Genomic DNA, 19,820 nt, shown 5'->3' with positions numbered 1-19,820 from the left:
ATTTTTCTTCTAAATCGTATTTACTGTCACTTAAGTCACAATTCAAAGGAAGGACTTTTACTTGTTGGGGAGTATTTTTACATTGTGGTTTTGCTACTTTGCTGAATCGTAATACTTTTTACACCACTTTGCTTTGATAAAGGTTATTTTCAGGATTTCATGGAATAAATTCACTGCAAGAACACATTTTGTGAAATCAGATGTAACCCACAGTTAGGGAAGCAATTATGGATTTTTAATTTAGATTTTTTAAATTAAAGTTTAAATATGTAACTAACTTTCCAATCAAAGTGAAGCTACACTATATGTACTGAGTTAGCTGCATTTTGTTCATGCATCATTGCATGTCACTGTCTTTCTTTAGTGTGTTACTGTTATCAGATAACTCTGTCCAGATAACCTCAGCTCGCACTTTTAGAAACTTGTGGAAAGTTTCCGTATCAACGTTATACAGAAGTTCTGGACATTTAATCCCCTGAGCTACATGTCACCACATCAACACTTATCTTGCACTTAGTATAATCAAATGATCCGTTAGATAATAAAAGTCAACCCTCTGACACGTTTTCTAGAATCATTTTTGCTGAACTGTTTTCTACAACTTTTTGAGTTCAGGGAAATAAATGAACACTTTTGAGATGAACATTAGCACTGTTACATTACTTTGGCATTAAGGATTTCTCCTCAGTAAAATAGTACAAACAATAAACCAAAACTTTCAAAGCATAGTTTTACTTAATTTGGATTATTTTAACAATATACAGTACATACAATAAAACATATTTTATAAAGCATACTTGATTTTACAGTAAATTGTTGCCGCAAAAACATTTGTAGAATTCCAGGAAAGGTTTCATTGTTCATTTGTTTAATGGGATATTTGCTTCTAGATAAGAGTCACCATTTCTTATCTCCAGCTGATGCATGCTATCAAGTCATGTGGAAGGGCATTTGGAGGCTCAACCTTCATTTGTTGTATTTAAGGGCTGGACTCTGCTACAGGAACTTCACTTGTCTAAGTCCAACGGTAAAGTGATGATGATGAAGTGGCTCGTGGTCCTGTCTGCCCTTGTGGCTTTCTCTGAATGCTTGCACAAGTAAGTCCGGCCTGGCTGGTTGAAAAGCAACCTGTTCCTTCATTTCTTTGACATTTTACACCTGTATAGGCTGAATTGTTGAGAGGTAATCTCTCCATCTAGTATTCCTGAGGGAAAGTCTAAAGGCTATCTTGCTTTTAGCTATCACACCTTTCAAAATAGAGTTTACTTTCGGATTTCTCTGGCTATAAAATGTCGGACATTTGAGCATTTTTCTGTTTCTTATTCACCTTTCTGTGCATAGGATTCCCCTGATCAAGGGAAAGACTGCCAGGCAAGACCTGCAGGAGAAAGGATTATGGGAGCAGTACAGGCTTGAGCATCCATACAACCCCATGGCCAAATTCTACCAGAGTGGTACTGAGTCCATGACCAACGATGCTGACGTAAGTCTCTTAAAGCAGATGTTTTATGTTGAAGAAAAATGTACCTGTATCAACTTCTGTTGCTGCAACACATTACAAACAAAAAACTTATTTTATGTCACATTTGAGTGAAGTTCATATTAATCGGCATCTGTCAATTTGACGTCTTGTGTCCCTCCAGCTCTCCTACTATGGTGCGATCTCCATTGGCACCCCTCCTCAGTCCTTCACCGTCATCTTTGACACCGGCTCCTCCAACCTTTGGATCCCCTCAGTGTACTGCTCCAGCCAGGCCTGCCGTAAGTGTTACTGAGACTACCACTGCGGCCCAGGCTGTGAAAAGTTGGCTGATATGCTTCAAAGATATTGATAGTGTTTTACACAGTGGTGGAAAGTAACTATGTTTACTCAAGTACTGTATATAAGAACAATTGTTCATATATACATTCATATGTTCATAATTATATTAGACTGACAGGAGCCGTTCAGTAATCAGTACTTCTATCTTTGAAAGTACATTTAGCTCTTAATAAGCCTGTTCTTTTACTTATGTAAAACTTTGATTTCAGGTATTCAATTTGTAATGCTGTATTTTAGGTTTGTTGTATTTTACTAGAGACAGTCCAAGTTTTTTTCTTTCACCTAAAATTTGACAAAGACCTCATTCCTATACAGAGAACCACCATAAATTCAACCCACAGCAGTCCAGCACTTTCAAATGGGGAGACCAGCCTTTGTCCATCCAGTACGGCACCGGCAGCATGACTGGATATCTGGCCAGTGACACTGTTGAGGTAACCAACGCCCCTGGAACAAAATACATAGTCTATTTAGACTTCAAACAGGCATAACTCCGTGGTCTGATGAACTGTGACTGACAGCTATCTTGTGTGTCCAGGTGGGCGGCATCTCTATAGCCAACCAGGTGTTTGGAATTAGCAAAACCGAGGCTCCCTTCCTGGCTCACATGCTGGCTGATGGCATCCTGGGACTGGCCTTCCAGACCATTGCCTCTGACAATGTCATGCCTGTCTTCGACACCATGGTCAAGGATGGACTTGTGTCTCAGGCCATGTTCTCCGTCTACCTGAGCAGGTACTGAAACAGGGTGGAAATCTGTTGGTTGGGAGTGTGTCATTTCCTGTGACATTTCATTTACATTTGGCATTTGTTTGTTTTTTCCTCTCTTAGCAAAAGCGAGCAGGGCAGTGAAGTGATCTTCGGTGGTGTTGACAGCAGCCACTACACTGGACAAATCAACTGGATCCCTCTGTCCTCTGCCACTTACTGGCAGATCAAAATGGACAGGTACAAAGACACAAACAAAATACAAATCATAAACATAAGTTGCACAAAGCTTCCCAGCTAGACTGTAATCCACCGCATGCTGTTCCTCCTCACAGTGTTACCATCAATGGACAGTCTGTGGCCTGCGCTGGTGGCTGCCAGGCCATCATTGACACTGGTACCTCCCTGATCGTTGGCCCAACCAATGACATCAACAACATGAATTCCTGGGTTGGAGCCTCAACCAACCAGTACGGAGAGGTGAGTCATACCATCGTACCGTACCATTTGAAATAAATGTTCCCTCTTTTCTGAACCCAGAACAAACAGACATTTATTGTTCTGACGTCAAAACTCTCAAATAAAAATAATTAAGCAGGACTTGGTTACTTGGTTTAGCTGGAAACCTGTAAAATACCAATAAATAGAACTTTTGCTGCTACACAATATTCAACTCTGTGTGTGACGTTCTTCTCACAGGCTACAGTGAACTGCCAGAACATCCAGAGCATGCCAGAAGTCACCTTCACTCTCAACGGACACGCCTTCACCATCCCTGCATCTGCCTACGTCTCTCAGGTCAGTTCGACAGCTGCAACACCCACTGCAACAGAAATGTTTTTTCAACACCATAATACAGTTTTGAGAGATGTAATTCAATTTTCTGTTGTCTCTCCACAGAGCTCCTACGGTTGCAGCACTGGATTCGGCCAGGGTGGCTCCCAGCAGCTCTGGATCCTGGGAGATGTGTTCATCAGGCAGTACTATGCCGTCTTTGATTCCCAGTCTAAGTACATTGGTCTGGCCCAGTCTGTGTAAACAAATGAGACACCTGATGGATCATTTATAAATGTGTATTTCCCCGTAGGTGCTTGTCTAATTGAAAGCAAAAAAAAGTATTCCAAATGGATCTTGTGGAACTACATTATTCAACCATGTTGTAGCTGCCTTTGCAATAAATTGATTATAGCAACTTAAAGAATTCTGTGTATTTATGTTTATGTGTCAGTCTGACTCTGGTGACTACAAGAAATATCACACATCAGTGCAGTAACAGCGTCTTTAGAAACATCTTGAGTGTCACAGCACTGGACAAAAATGTCACAGGAATAAGAATCGGTTCAGTCTGTTCATTCATTCGCTCTTAAGAGAAACTTGACCTTTTATCGAGGATACAAAAAGGATTGCTGGCTTTTTTGTGTAAAGGAAGAGGCCAAGAATAGAATATTGAGCGGCTCTCAGAATAGCCAGGTTGTAATCGAGAAGAAACTGATAAGGACAAACATTGATATAACACAAGATAACCTGATGACATAATCTGACAACTCTGACGTTATTTCAACCTGAGAACAGTGTTGACAGGACTAAGAGAAAACCACATGGAAGCAAACATGGTAACATCAGAACTTTACCAGACTATGTTCATTTCTTTAATGCACAATCATTTCATCTTTATGCCATTTATCGTTTTCACAAACAACACATGCTAAATACTCTACACCTAAAGGGGTCGTTCAGTGATTTAAAGGTCAACAGTGTGTTGGATTTAGCGACACCTAGAGGTGAGGTTGCAAATTGCAACCAATTAAATACCCTTCCGCTCACCCTTCCCTTTCCTAACATGTCGGAGAACGACAGGGGCCTTCAGGGAGCCTGATTTTGGTTTGTCCATTCTTGGCTACTTGTCATGGCCATGCAACATGTGGGACCGGCTCCCTATGTAGATGTGAAGTTCTCATTCTAAGCTCACGAAAACACAACAATTCATAGTTATAATACACTAATAAAAACATAATAATTAATATTATATTCCATTTCTGACAGTAGAGCCCCCTAAAACCAACACATTGAACATTTAATATTGTATTTCCATAAAGTTAGAGGACTTGCAACAGACAAAAGAATACTTGAAACCAAAGCAGCAGATGATGAAGATTGTTAGCCCCCGTATATTGGTCAAGCTAAAGAAATGCTGGCTCCTACATCTCCCATAAAGCAACATGTTTTTGTTGATCCTGTCTGCCTGGTGAATGTCAATGGAGTTCCCTTTAGAAATACAGTGGTGCAACAAATCACATTGGTCCCATTAAAATCAGAAACTAACTAAACTTTCACAGGTATTCACTGGTGGATTGCCAGTGTGGAGTACTCCACCACCCCGTCATGCTCTTCGCTCCAGGTTGAGTCAGGGGCTCCCGCTTGTGTTTTGGGCATCCTCAGGTTTGCATACACCTCTGTAGGTTTCTGGTGAGCTCTGAAGTCTAATGTTGTGTAGACTATGCCACTCATTTCCTGGGGGAGACACACATGGTCAAAAGACAGTGTTGTATAAACAGCATAAACATTCAATCTGCTTTTGAAACCAGTGACAATGACTCACAGACGCTACATGTTCCCTGTTTAGCACTTACCGGGCCCTCTTGTTTCAGTGACTCACACACAGTTTCTCCATATTTGTCTACAAAGAAAAATCAAATCACATGAAAACAATGCACAATATGCTTCTTTCATACACTACAATCTTTGTGACCATCAATTTCAGAAAAATGCTCACCAGGCTTTTTACGTTTTGCCTTGACTCTGCAGCAAACAACACCAATAACTGAAGTGATCAAAATCATCGCTGTAATGGACACAATGACAGCTAGTGGCAGGCCAAAACTCCAGGGAACTCTGGAGAGGAACAATTATATTTCATCTTCAGTCAGACAGCAGTGTTTGGCCGGCGAGTATCAGAAAATGAGTAATCTGCAGAGTGAATACCTGAGACGGTCACTGTGGTCCTGTGCCAGAGCAGGCCCGGTGGAGTCTGGGCGTGTTGTGGAGGTCTTGGGGACTTTTACAGCTGTTGTCAGTGAAGGCTGAGACCGGCTGTGGTGATCTGAAACCTCTGCACAATACAGAAATATCAAGTAAACTTCCAGAGTTTATGGGCCGAAGAAGCCTTTACAATTGTTTCCCAACTTTACCAGGGAACAAACCAGCCACTAAAAATATTATTTTGCAAATAAACATTTATCTTGTGAAGCTGCAATAATGAAGTTTTGGCCCAAGCGTTATCGTACACACTAGAGGCTATGGCAACATTCACATTTATAACATCAGATTATAAGACTGCTTACCAGACACCTCGACATAGTAATCACTGTAGATGAGGCTTTGAGTTCCCAGCACAATACATCTGTAATAGCCTCCGTCCACAAACCGCACGTTCCATATTTTGAATTCTATCCAGCCGTCTTTCTCAGTTGTCGTAACTCTTCCTTTCAGTAAATCACAGGTAAATCCTGCACTGTCCAGCAGCTTGTAACATCCTCCTGGATATAGTTTACAGCAGGACTTGTTGTAACTATTGTAAAATGAAGGGAAGGCGAATCCCAGCAGAACTTGGTCAAACTCCTCGATCCTCTGCTGCCCTTTTAGATGAGGGACGTCTGCAAAACAAACATTTCTCATTGATATGTCATTGCAAACAATGGACAACAGAAAATTGTCAAAAGTGGCCATTTGTAACCATACCTAATAAAAGAAACAAGACAAAGGAAAACTTCATCTTCAGTGCAAAGCTCACTGAGGCTCAGCTCTTTTTGACAGATTTCCAGTCTTTTTAGAGGATTAGAGGCCCCGCCTTGCTCTATAAAGGAGGAAGTTGTCTGTTCATTAGCTGGAGGACGACTCTTAGAGGATGGTTATGGCGCACTTTTGATATATTTCAATTTGAACTTATTTTTAAGTACATGTTAGCTGTTTCCATAATGCGGATGCAGAGAGGGTGGACACAGGAACAGACAGGCCTGTGTAGTTTGATGCAACTGTTTTATGTGATACTTTACTGCAACTAAAACATGTCATGCAATTTTTAGGGCATACTATTCTCTGACATTTGTTATGACATTCTACAGTGTATTATGTTTCTTTTTAATTGCATAATATACTATGACATTCTTCACAACATTTGTTATGACATACTTTGGTACATTTTGAGGGCAGGTGTCCAAGGAAGGAGTAAGAATCATAGAGAAACACAGCAACACTGATCCAATAACTGAAGTTGTTAGAAGACTTTTTTATGGCATGCTATACTACGACATTTTGTATGACATTTCTTACTATATATTTAATTTGTTATGACATTTCTATGGCATACTATATTATGACTTTTTTATGTTTTATTGATATTTATGATTTTTATGGGCCAAGCATGTTGAGTAACCCTCTTGTATTACATCACATTGCTCATGTGTTCCTGTCATTGCATCCTTCCCTGAACTATTCTATTGCTAATAATAGTTTACACATGATGAAATTCCCATCAGCCATTATAATGCAATATAACACCACAAACTACAGCCTCACAATGACAACAGAGTTGCATCAACTCATTTCTGACAAAGCGTTATTTGCTTTTATTGTGTACACTGTATAATAATGTAATGATTTAAAGCAGATATAGTTTCCTCTAAGAACTAAATCCATCTGAGAGACATTCTAGTGTACAAAATGGTTGAGACACATGACAGAGTAGACAAAAGTATACACAAAGTGATTTATTTGGTGTCAGCTTTCAGCTTATTAAACCCTTCATATTCACCAAATGAAACATATCCTCCATCATGAAACAAATGCAAAATGTATGTACATATTAATATTTAGTAACCACAATCTTGTGGCATTCTACCAATTAACATTATTACTACAGATCGAGAATAAACACTCGCTTTTCCTTTCACTCCATTCAAAACTAAAATGTTCATTTGGATGCTCGGTATATTTTCTAAAACATGATATAAGCCATTTCCTTTTCTTTGATAACATTGTCTTGCAAACGGAAGCAGTTGAGGCACGTAAACACAAATATTTTTTTTTATAATTACAGAATAGACCAACCTTGCTAAATTAACTCTTAAATGCACAACCCCTATGATTAAGTTAGAAGCAATAGGTGCAATCATTTGCATTTACAAAAAGTTGTTGATCTTATGAAACAGTGCCTCCGCCCCACAAGCAGATGATACTGTGGAGGATAATGCTTTAGTTCACAGCCAGCTGAATGCATAAATAATATGAGGTCACTCATAGTGGTTTGTAGGTTTGAAAAGTAGTCTATTCGTCCGTGAAGGTAATGACATCATACTGGATGCCTTGCTGCTGCAGCTGCTCCAGCTGTTCGGGTGTAGCTTCAGTGTAGACTGTCTGGGTCTGCGACATGGCTGCGTCTGCTACGGCTTCAACAACAAAGACTGGATTACTATTGGTGTTTGATGCAGTAGTGATTTCATAGTTATTATCAAACTTATAGTTATAAATAATGGATAAGATGATAAACTATACGCCCATTGGACCAACAAGATGGTTCGGTAGATTGTAGCCCATTATCTATATAAAATGTATTTTCATTTCACTGAGGTTTGAAATCCTTTCAGAGATATTTCATTTAATTCATAGAAAGAGTCTGATTGAAATAAAAAAAATGCATTTGAATTAAATGCGTTTTGGCATCGGACTCAAATGTGCATTAAAAGCATCCTGAAACAAACCATCAGGGAGAATTTACAAAATGATCCCTACTCCACATTAACATGCTACAATAATGCACATTTGACAGACAAACTAAATGATCACTTCAATGGAAATGAAGAAGAAGATCTCCACAAGCTTATTTCTATCTGATAGAAGTGAGAAGAAGTCAACATCTGAAAGTTCATTTGTAAACCTAGAAACTTGTGGTATGCTTTGTAAATCAGACTGAATGTGGTAAATATGAACAAACTAACAGTGTCGTGGAGGACTGAATATAAAACACGTGAATCTGCAATCTGTTCCCTAAGAGAGCTGACCTGTGACTGCAGAGTGGGCAGCGGCCTCCAGATCTTCAGGATTCACTATCTGCTGCTCCGAGCTCACGGGTAAATACTGGATCTGACCGTCATGACTGACAGCAATCTGAACACAGAAAGAACATGGAGCCATGAGTTTGTCAAAACTTGTGAAGTTCATATCTCTAACTGTGGAGTGATCAATATCTTCCTCACCTGTTGCTCCTGCAGAAAGGTCCCGTCATGCTCATACTGAATGATCTGTCCATCTGGCAGCTGAGGAGCAGAAGAGCAGTCAGAAAAAGACATTATCACTTTAAAATGCTGCATGTATCCATCAGTTACGGGACTTCTTATGAGATAATACACTGACCTGTATGTGGTTGCCATCAGCTACGACTACATACTCCTGAGGGATCAAGTGTTGCACTCCATCCTGCGAGATGATGTACTGAACCTGCAACAAGACAAATGAGTTAAGATGAAAGCTACATCATATATTAAGAGCTCTGTTATAAATATATACAGATTTCTGATATTCCATTATTGTCATGGTTGAATGTAGAAAAGGGCTCTTACCTCAGTCACCTGGTTCTCTCCGGTCATCAGGTGCTGAACTGTCTGTCCATCTATGGTGGTTATCTGCTGGATGTATGTACCCTCCTCCTGATTATTGTACACATTAATGCATTTTAGTTAGAAAACACAGAGTGGCCATTTTATTTTAAGTTATAAATAGGGTCACACACACACACACACACACACACACACACACACACACACACACACACACACACACACACACACACACACACACACACACACACACACACACACACACACACACACACACACACACACACACACACACGTATTGACGATAACCGTGATATTACAATAAAGAAATCATGTGAATAATACACATATGATAATATTGTGTAAATAATCCAGTGCTTCTTAAATCATTTTCAACTTCAGTCATTGTTACTGTTCAATTATTCTCGCACAATAAACAAAGTTAAAGATGAATTTGACATTATTATTTTGTTTTTTTTCACATTTTCTATAGATATTGCTTATCGACAATAATACAGATTATCGTGTAGTGAAAATCTGTTGTCTTGACAACCCCAGTTGCAAGTCTGTCCAGTCGCATGTGGACGCTGGTACCTGGTCTGATAGTGATTGTTCTTGAGCTACAATGATGTGGTCCTGTCCCAGGGCCTGCAACCGCTCTGGAGTGATCACGGTCTGATGTGTCTGTAGGGCTGTTACACACACACACACACACACACACACACACACACACAGATTATAACCTACGACGCAGTTTGAAACGTAGTAACTGACATCATTTATTAATTACAATATAAAAAAATCATTTAATGTATGTTCCTTACACTGTAGAGTTGCCAGGGCCTCCTCATCACTGTTCACTATGATGGTCTGCTGAGATGTGGCGGGACGGCTCTTGCGAGCGGGATGATCCTGATTGTGGAGACGCTCCATATGAAACTTCAGATGGCCATTACGGTTAAACCTGAGATATTGGGCAAAAAACACAACAACATTGGTAGCTGTTCATTATCTCTTTGCAGTCTAATGCATATACTGTAAGTGTGTTGCATAAGAGTTCCTAATGTTGAGCAAATACAAGTTTTGTGACGATTCAAATGAGTTAGGCTCGCACCTTTGTCCACAAAGTTTGCAGGAGAACGGTTTCTCATTGGTGTGTGTCATCATGTGTCGCCGCAGGTCTTTCTTGTTCTTGGAGGCAAAGCTACAGCTTGGACACTTGTGAGGGCGTAGGTAGGAATGAAGCTCCATGTGAGCCTGAGAATAGGATGTCATTCAAAAAGAGTCAAGGTCCGAAGAGGGTTTAAGACAGAAATGCTTTTGAAATGACAGAAGGAGAATATAAAATCCTTTGAAGTGCAATGCTGTCTTTCACACTGTTAAAATGTATTCGATTAGCTGTTAAATATTCCTTTAAGTGTCGTAACTGCACCGTGTGGAAAACCTTGGGTCAATTTATGGTAGACTTGACTTTAGTTGGTGATTTTTGTCGGTGCCTTTTCAATGAAAACAAATGTGTTTTTGATAAGATAATAAATAAATAAATAAATAAATAAAGGTGAATACAGAGTTGAAGACTCACCTTGACCTCGAGCCAGGAGGTGGAGGTGAAATCACAATCAGGACACTTGAAGGTGTTGGGGTCTATGTGCGCCCTCTTGTGGTTCTCCATGTCAGAGCGTCCGTGGAAAGACTCCATGCATATTCGGCAGGAAAACCTCTTGGTGCTCAGACCGGTAGAGCTCATAGCAGAGGGAGAGGCTGGAGCTTCGCTGCTCAGCTGACAGAAAACAATCGACACAGTCAGAGGGGAGGGATACACAGTGTTGTACAGATCTTTACACAACAAAAAGAATGATCTATCACAGTTACCTCCACCTGCTGCAGAACACCATCAGGCAGTGCTGACGTAAGGTAGTACTTGTCACCTTTCAGGCTCTCCGACTCGGAGACTTCTACAGTCTGAGAAGGACTGCTCTCCTCGTTACTGCAAAGACGACAGTTTTATGATATTATATAGATTGTTGAGAGATCATGAAGGTCATCAATAAGTCCTACATTCAATCTCATTATAATTCATGTGTTTTCGAACAACATCTGTTCCAACTAATCAGAGAAAGCCACACTGTGTGATAGGTTACCTGTATTCAGGGCTGTGGATCTCTTCAGCCGCCTGTTCCACCACACTGAAGTCTCCTCCGCTCTCGTAGGCTTCGATGGCGATCTGGGTGAGCTCTCCCGTTTCAGAAGTGGCTGCTTCGTAGGCCTCTTGAAGCACCGTCTCACCGTTCTCAGACACGTGGAAAGTCACAACCTTTTGTGCCTGGCCCGGTGCTGTGGTCACCGCGCTCCATGTGCCCTTTTCCAAAGCTTTGCCTTCTGACTTCAACACCGCCACCTGAGGAGCACAATCAGTCCATTTCTACACTATTTCCACAATGCATACTTTCCACATAAATGTTGCCCACTTAAGTAAAGTGAATTCTTTAGATGAGCCATAGCACTAACTTGTAAGGCGTTTCCAACCAATTCCCGGGCATTGCTCATATTCAGCAGCAGGTCAAGGGCATTCTGGGCCGATTGATCATTGGATTCAGCTGAGGAGCACATGGTGAAAAAGTCAGCATTTGTCCTTAAGGCGACGTACATCACCAGAAATACTAAGAATGTCTTTTGAATGACCAGAGGACTGACATTGTTCGTAGATGATGGTGGTGTTTCCCAATGCATCCTGCGTTACAGAAGCATTTTCCATACCCTGCATGGCTTGTAGTGTCGCAGAATCCACTGCAACCTATTGAAGGGGGGCGGAAAACAAATGTCATCATCTCCCAATACCATAATATATAAAACACGCTAAAATTAAATCCAAATTATGCCTGTGATAAATAACAGAAAACCTCAAACAGACTCACAATAGTGTTCTGCAAATCCTGCGTGTCCTCATGTTGATGTTGTTTGAGGTCCTCTATCTGCTGCAGGGTGAAGAAGGGTCTGCGTCGCCTCCTGACAGGCTCCTCAGGGTGAGACACAGACCACTCGTCAAACGTCTCAGGGTGGCGACACTGCACATGTAGACGCAAGTTCTTCCTGTGCTTGGTCGTGAAGTGGCACATATCACAGGAGAAAGGCTTCTCTCCTTTAGATGACACACATTAAGAACACAGTGTTAATAGGTATGGTACAGTCTTACATTCATGAGGTGAACATAAAAACATAGTCAGCTTAAATAACACTGACCTGTGTGTTTGATGGCCAGATGGGAGACCAGGAACTCCTCTTTAGAAGTGGAGTATTTACAGTAGTCGCACTTAAAGGGCCGGTCGTTGGTGTGGGACAGCTGATGGTTGAGCAGCAGCTTCTTGTTGTCACAAGTGTAATCGCAGAATTCGCACTTGAACCTGGCACATGCACATCCACAAGTTATTCATTGTGATGTCATTATTACCAACACACAACAAATGACTCATTAGGGCATATTCTAGTCCAAATTGCTGATCAGACAGTTAAGTTACATCCATGTTTTTGAAATACACACTGATACATAAAAGAGATGGAATAAAAGGTTTCAATACTGACTTGCTGTCTCCTAGACTCTGGATGTGGGTCAGTAGGTGCATTTTGAACGTGTAGCGTTTCTTGAAGGATTTGCCACACTGTAAAGACAGAAAGGCATCTTCAACAAGAGTTGGAGAGAATTTTGGAGAAGATAAAAGTGCACTTACATTCCTGTAATGATTGTCAGGGTTATGCACAACATTGATGCACAACAACATTTTGCTATTGGGCAGGCAAATCATGTATTCAAAGAAGGAAGGGAGATAAAACAAGAATCTAACAGCAGTAACAGTCTTGCCCAAAAATCATTGTAAATATAGACTTTTCAAGAACATCTTGAAATCCTGAATTGGTCACCAGTGTCCAACCATTTTGTACACTAGAATTAAATGCATAAATATTCAATGTACTGTAAGATTGACAACAATCATTACATTGTTGTAATTTAGAACAGGTGATAACATGTCTCCTATTCTTGTCACTTCTCAAATGTTTCTAAAATGAATGTTCTCAAAGTGTTCTTAAGATTGTACAATCTCTATAATCTGACCTTATCACACATGTGTGGTTTCTCTGAGCTGTGGGTCTTCATGTGCTGGGTCAGTCGCTTTTGCATGGGGTAAACCCTGTGACACACAGGGCAGAGGAACTCTGACACCTTTGGTACCTGCAAGAATGAGCCACAACATTGACTAGTTAAGTGTCACAAAAGACAGCAACAAGCAGCCAAAACAGAAAGTCATTCTGCTACAACATTAAGAACAAATAATACTATTATTACATGCATGTTAATTAGCATTAAACCCTCATTGAAATATGGGAGACCTGAAATGTCTTACCAACTCTGTCTTTCTTTTCCTGTAGGATGAAATAAATAAATAATCAGAACCATCATTTAAAAACCTGCAAAACATCATTCTGTATTAGGAATCATGTATTGTGTATGTGCTGTATGTTACTTACTTATCTTTGTTGTGGACTGTTGCGTGGCGATTTACATCTTTCTTGTAGACACTTGTGTAATCACACTCATCACACTTGAACGGCTTGATGCCCTCATGATTGAACATGTGTTCCTGCAAAACAACCCACAAGACTTTAAGATCATTGTGCAAACATGCACGCAAACTGAAGAGTACCAGACTGTTGTCACCTATTTTATTACAACTGACCTTAAGTGAAGACCAGCGCTTGCAGCGGTAGTTGCACTGCAGGCACTTGAAGAGCTCTGGGTCATTGCCTTCATGCGAGTCCACATGGAAGCGCAAATCTTCTTGAGTGAGGAAGCGTGAGCCACAGATCCAGCAGTTGTGAGGTCTCAGGAGCGGTTTTAGGGATTTATAGTACCGACTGGAAGACAATTAAGGGAAAGAAGCGATTAGCTTGTTTTATATTATGCAATACTATTTGTAACACAACGTTATTCGATCATTTGATACTTACTTTCGATTTATATACTTCTTATACTTCTTGCGAAGAAAACGTTTTGAGGGTCGGCCGCGTTTCCTCTGGAACAACTCTTGTGGCTGTGTGTTGGATGAAGGGTCTTTGTTCTCAGAGTCTGATTGGCTTACTGCTGCCTCGGCTGTGTCTCCATCGGTCACCATATCAGGACCATTGTTTAGTCCGGAAGAGCTTGCCTCTTCAGGTGAACTAGCATCCGCACTAACCCTGGGCCTCTTAGCAAGACTCTCTGCTTCTTTGCTGCTGTAGCCTTCTTCTAAAAGACTGTACTTCCTCGGACGGCCAACCTTACGTCGAGGACGACCTTGAGAGGAGGAAGAGATAGAAGGAGCGGGCTTCTTTATAATGGCAGGTGGTCTTCCTTTGCTGTCCTCATCTGCAGGGTTATAGTCACTATCCTCTGGGAATAAACAAAGGAGCAGAGAGAGAGATAACTGAATATGATTATTATCATCCCTTTGACTGATTCATTGAGTCAGAAAAGTATAAATGTTTGGCTGCTTGGGGGTTTAATGAAAATCTTCCTCACTGACCTTCAGGATCATCAATAGCACCAGAATCCACAATATCATCCTCCTCTTCTTCTGCTTGTTGGGGTCGAGCAGCTTTCACCTTTGCTGCCTTCTTCTCTTCAGCTTCCTCTCTCTCTGCCTGACGACGGGCAAACGTCTCACTTTTAGGAGGCCGTCCACGTTTACGCTTCTTTGGCATGTCCCCTGAAAACCAGACAATTTATTTTAGAAATCTGAGAACACAAAAAAACTTGACTTAAAGTCAAAGTGAGAATGTGTGATATATAATCAACCATAATACCTTACCTGCAGGTTTGAAGTGTTTGTCTCTCATGTGATTAATGAGTGTGTCTTTGGAGGCACTCTTGTATGGACACATCTTACACTTGAACTGCTGCACAATCACGACTTCCATCATCTCCTCCAACTCAGCCAGGTTCGGTGATCTGTGTCCCGAGCCTTCTGCCACCATCGATGTCTCCATCTCCCTGACCAGGCCAGCTTCATCCTGATGCCCCTGGGATCCTTGGGGCTCCTCTTGACTGGGTGAGCACTGTTGGGCCAGCTCAGGCTCTGTATTGGAGGTGTATGTCCCACTGCTGCTGATGTAGGCTCCAGGCTGGCTCTCGCTGCACTCCAATGCCTCAGGAAGCCCAACTGAACCTGCCGTGTCTGCCAGAGGGTGGTCTGATGAGGAGCTGTCATCGGCATAGAGAGAGGCCTCTGCGCCATTGCTGCTTTCCATGTAACAGGAGTGCTGGGGCTGCTGTTGGGAGTGCTGCGGCTGGTCTGGATCCTGGTTTCGCTCATCATCTTCATCATCGTCCCTCGCTTGATACCGAGAACAACCCGGTTGCTCAGAGTCTGCAGCTGCAACACACTCCCCTCTATACTCGGACACATACTGCCGACTTGTCTGGGTCCGGTGGTCTGCACTGCTGTCAATGTAACTGCGTGAATGATGCGGTCGATCTTCATCGTCCACTGCACACTCCAGGTACCCAGCGCTGCACTCCACAACATAGTGACCTCGGCTGGTTGGGTTTGAGTCAGCCCCACTGCACTCCACATATCCAGGCAGGTCCTGGTCACTGTTATCCCCGCTGTAGTCAGGGAAACCTGACTGGGACCGTGTCTGGTCGGGTTCCTCGCCTGAACACTCCACATAGGAAGATGAAGACTCCCCAGTCTGGTCTGGACCATCTGCACTGCAGTCCATGTACTGGGAGGGGTGGGAGTGCTGGGGCTGGTCAGGCTGGCTACTGCTGTCCTCTGGGTAACCCGAGTGACCTGGCTGATCAGGTTGAAGGTGGCCCTGCAGGTCTCCTTGGTCCAGACAGGTGGACGTGGGGCCTTCTGCAAGAGCTTCTATGGCTAGACGATCAGAGAGGGCCGAAGATGACATTGGGGCTACCATAGGAGCTCCTATAACAAGTACATATGGATGGATTGTACACTTTATTAAAAAGGATTCCTATATTGTTCAATTTAAGGGAATACTTCACCAACAAAATGACCATTAGTATATCTGTATCCCAATATTCCTCTTAAGGCCTTAAGCCCTGAACCCTCAGGGACTGAATAGGTCCCCTGGTAAATGCTTGAGTGTGAGTGTAAAAGGCTTGAAATGGTATAAATATAATATGCATGCTGAACACCCATGTGCCATCCTCTCTCTTTACCTTTTTTTTTTTTAAACGCCTCTGGACTTCCCCTGGTAACTCCGTGTTTAACGTCACACAGCTACGAATTGTGAGCATTTCACTTCCGCATAAACAGTCTCACTCTTGCACAGGTGCGCTACTCGTCTGTGCAAGTTCAAAGTGTTTTAAATAGTAAGGTTTTTGCAAAAGAAATCATGTGTTTGGAAAGTAAAGAGCATACAACTGGATAAATGAGACTTTGATTATACTGCAAAAGTTATGTGAGAGTTTGTAAACAGATGTTTTGATATAATTATGCTTTTGTTAAACGCAGCCCCCTTTTAATTCAGGGGGAGAGTAATTGATATACAAATGGTAATTTTGTGGGTAAAGTATTCCTTTAAGTGGATTTTAAACTACACAAATAAATACTCACTTGTTAGAGGACTAAAATAAATGTTGGTTCATCACAAGTCGGTCTCATTAAATTTAAAAATGTTTTAAAATGCTGCTGATGAGTTAGCCTTACAATACCACACTTACCGTCATCTGGTCCTTGTAATATCAGATACTGTGTTGTTCCTGCACCTCCATCTTCTGCACTGGTCACAGCTATGCAACCTGGCAGAAGAAAAGTAGACAGGTTCATATATCTGCTACCTTATGAATCTGACAAAGTTAAAGCTGCTCAGGCGATGATGATGATGATGATGATGATGATGATGATGATGATGATGATGATGATGATGGAAATACCATTCATGATGTCAGGGCCGATGGTGGACTCTATGATCTTGTCAATGGCAGACCCGAGGTCTGACGAGGTAGAAGCAGTTGAGTCAGAAACCATCATGGATCCTTCAGATGCAGCACTGGAGTGGACCAGCACTTGTGCTGAATCAGACACCAGCACTGACTGAGTCACCGTGGAGACACTGGACACGCTGGTGGACTGAGCCACTGAGGAGGAGTCTGGGAGGTGGACTGATGAAACTCTGACATCTGTACTGGAGCTGGTTTCTGAGACAAACACCTTCACAGGGAGGGGCAAGAACATGATGGTGATAAAGATTGTTTTTTGACCCAAGCCTAACTGCTATTTGGTTTGGTTTCATCGTGGCTGTTATCTCCAACACATGCACACTAAATCTTTAAAAAAATAAATAAAATAGCTTACCAGGAGTCCCTCTGAACTCTGTCCCACATGGCAGTCAGACTCTGGGGCCTGTGCATGAGAGGCAGCAGCATCACTGCTGTCTGCAGACATGGCCTCTGATGACTCCACACCAATGCCGCTTTCAGATGGCTCCTCCATCCCCGAGGGACCTGCATCACTGCTGCTCTCCACCTCATTCTCCTCCGAATCCATGACTATCCACACAAAATTAATGTCACATTTAAAATTTGTTTTCATCTTTATACAGAATGCCTTGGGCATTACTGCAAATTCATTGTGTTAAGATGAACACAATTCCTGTCTAGTTCCATGGTTCCTTATCATAGGAAAGCTGTTTAGTGTTAATAGTGTTTGCACAACTTAAAACGTTGTTATAGTCCCAGCTACTTTGTCACTAGATAAACAGACCTGAAGACATCCTGGACAGAGAAACAGAAAGTTTTTCAAACTTCCTCAACTGTGAATAAGGATGTATAATGTTGGAAAGGGTAACTCAAGAAATACATTTTCTATAAATCCTAATAATCTCTTTCTTAAGGTTATTGTGTGTTGCATGTCTGGCATAATTCTACAGAAGAAAAACAAAAAAGATGTGAAACTAATTTCCAAATTTAATTAAAATTTTTGGTGCGGTTTCAGTCACGTTTACACAATTATATACAGTTTTCATCTAGTGTGTGTTTTATGAGGGTTTTAATATGGATTGTGATACCAATGATGGAGTTGTAGGGATGTATATTCCTTCATACCAAATGGAGTGCACAAGGAAACAACATTTAAAACAGATAACTGAGCAATATTTTTATTCAGGGACGGAAAATAACAAAAACGCATATACTCAGATATACTTAAACATAGTTTTTATGTACTGACACTTCTCAATTTCGTAAACTTTATACTTTTACTCCACTACACCGAATGGCTGAGTACGTTTGTGATGCTATGTGAAATGTATTAATACAGTATTGAACTTAAATGCAGGTGTTTTATTGCTATATTTGTATTTTATACACAGTCATTTTCTTACATCAAATTCAGTAAAGGACGTTGAGTTCATTACTCCGTGATAAGCGCAGTTTGTTTCTGAAAACAAGTAGCGTTAGCATTCACCTAACCTAATGCCTTACATGCATGTCAACATTAGTTAGCTAACGTTGTACGAAGTGTTTTCACTCAAGGACGTTGATGTGATTTAAAGGTCTCTATTCTGGGGGTGAACAGTTCACACTTGGACTGGTTTAGTGTGACTATACTTGTAAAATGGCATCAGCCCTGGACAATAATAAAGTTATTTAGAAACTTGATGCCAACGGCAACCAACCTCAGTTAGCTCACGATTAACAAGAGCAACTAGCGTTAGCTTTTAGCTTGCTAACAAGCATTGTTGTCAACTCTGTATTCACTTCGTTGAAGCAACAAAATATATCTAATTGTTTCCCTATTATAGTTTTGAGCGGTTGAATGTGATAACGCTCTTGAATAAAGAGCATGCCACTGGTCTAACCGAGTCTGCATATCGGATGTAACCCTGGATGTGTGTAACAGCGTCCAAAACAACGTTTGTTAGCCGTTTTAAACGGGCCCAGCTGCCCTTCATCCTGCCTGCTCCGTGTCGCCATTTTCCAGCAGGCAGCCCCGTTTTACACTCAGGCATCTGAAAGCTCTACTGGGGACCTCGAGGGCCTCAGCTGCGGCAGACCGCCCAAATACTCTCCCTGAAGAAAATTAAAATATTTTCCTTCTCCGTCACTAGAATCTCCACGCTTTTTTCTTACCGTATATTTTCGAGTAGAAAGGTATCCTTTAGTGTAGATGCGCTAACCAGGACAGAAATTAGTAACCGATAATTGTTGCTTCATTCTAGTCGGGCGCCATGAGACTCTCCTCGCTTCCTGTCCGTGCAACCGGATCTTTTTTATTATTTTGGTTGAACACTCGTTGTTAAACCAAACATTGATATATTTGTCAATTTGAGCTATTTGTATTTACAGATAGGTTAATTGTTATATGTTTCAAATATTCGGTACATGTGATGTTTATGATCACTTAGTGGACTATTGTTTTTAGAGGATGGCGAATTACGCAGTTCTATGCGGAGTAATATGCAAACACGTAGGGCCGCTGTTAAGATGGAAACCAAGGAGCTACCTAAGATGATCTATATTTCTAAACCGTCTCTGGATGTACTATTACAGAATGAAAACTAAAACATAAAGTTAGGCCGACTGTTATTTTATTTATTTACTTTGGAAATTCCACGTTTGAACCTTTCAGGTTTTCATTTAGGAAGTACTACTTTGAGTCTCCAATTTATCAACAAAATAA

General features: G+C 41.3%; 3 protein-coding genes across 5 annotated transcripts; 1 reads left to right on the top strand and 2 right to left on the bottom strand.

Annotated features, from left to right (window-relative positions):
• Positions 1 to 989: 989 nt before the first annotated feature.
• On the top strand, positions 990 to 3,659 carry LOC115010882 (pepsin A-like). The gene is made up of 9 exons (XM_029435765.1): positions 990 to 1,097; positions 1,342 to 1,483; positions 1,644 to 1,761; positions 2,138 to 2,256; positions 2,361 to 2,557; positions 2,654 to 2,770; positions 2,866 to 3,010; positions 3,230 to 3,328; positions 3,431 to 3,659. Exons 1-9 carry the CDS (start codon positions 1,036 to 1,038, stop codon positions 3,566 to 3,568), a joined length of 1,137 nt encoding a protein of 378 aa, XP_029291625.1. The 5' UTR covers positions 990 to 1,035; the 3' UTR covers positions 3,569 to 3,659.
• Positions 3,660 to 4,870: 1,211 nt separating this feature from the next.
• LOC115011000 (uncharacterized) lies at positions 4,871 to 6,205 on the bottom strand. Its single transcript, XM_029435928.1, has 5 exons — positions 5,872 to 6,205; positions 5,513 to 5,639; positions 5,304 to 5,422; positions 5,161 to 5,207; positions 4,871 to 5,041 (listed from the first exon to the last, which is right to left on the bottom strand). The coding sequence occupies exons 1-5, from the start codon at positions 6,203 to 6,205 to the stop codon at positions 4,871 to 4,873; spliced, it is 798 nt and encodes a 265-aa protein (XP_029291788.1).
• Positions 6,206 to 7,281: 1,076 nt separating this feature from the next.
• Positions 7,282 to 19,408, bottom strand: LOC115011240 (zinc finger protein 335). 3 transcript variants are annotated; one of them, XM_029436308.1, is made up of 27 exons: positions 19,271 to 19,408; positions 17,496 to 17,689; positions 17,075 to 17,351; positions 16,862 to 16,939; positions 14,982 to 16,100; positions 14,697 to 14,879; positions 14,143 to 14,563; positions 13,872 to 14,049; positions 13,663 to 13,775; positions 13,539 to 13,557; positions 13,250 to 13,366; positions 12,721 to 12,797; positions 12,382 to 12,542; positions 12,057 to 12,280; positions 11,836 to 11,935; positions 11,650 to 11,738; positions 11,283 to 11,539; positions 11,014 to 11,128; positions 10,724 to 10,921; positions 10,256 to 10,398; positions 9,966 to 10,105; positions 9,736 to 9,833; positions 9,145 to 9,231; positions 8,939 to 9,022; positions 8,782 to 8,841; positions 8,587 to 8,692; positions 7,282 to 7,974 (listed from the first exon to the last, which is right to left on the bottom strand). In XM_029436308.1, exons 2-27 carry the CDS (start codon positions 17,685 to 17,687, stop codon positions 7,853 to 7,855), a joined length of 4,758 nt encoding a protein of 1,585 aa, XP_029292168.1. In that variant the 5' UTR covers positions 17,688 to 17,689; positions 19,271 to 19,408; the 3' UTR covers positions 7,282 to 7,852. The 3 variants fall into 3 exon arrangements, with proteins under 3 accessions (XP_029292168.1, XP_029292169.1, XP_029292171.1); XM_029436309.1 differs by having other exon boundaries at positions 7,282 to 7,968; XM_029436311.1 differs by having other exon boundaries at positions 14,982 to 16,049.
• Positions 19,409 to 19,820: the final 412 nt, after the last annotated feature.

The sequence above is a fragment of the Cottoperca gobio genome, chromosome 7 (assembly GCF_900634415.1).
Source record: "Cottoperca gobio chromosome 7, fCotGob3.1, whole genome shotgun sequence".
NCBI classification, from domain to species: domain Eukaryota; kingdom Metazoa; phylum Chordata; class Actinopteri; order Perciformes; family Bovichtidae; genus Cottoperca; species Cottoperca gobio.
This window is presented reverse-complemented; position numbering and strand designations above follow the sequence as displayed.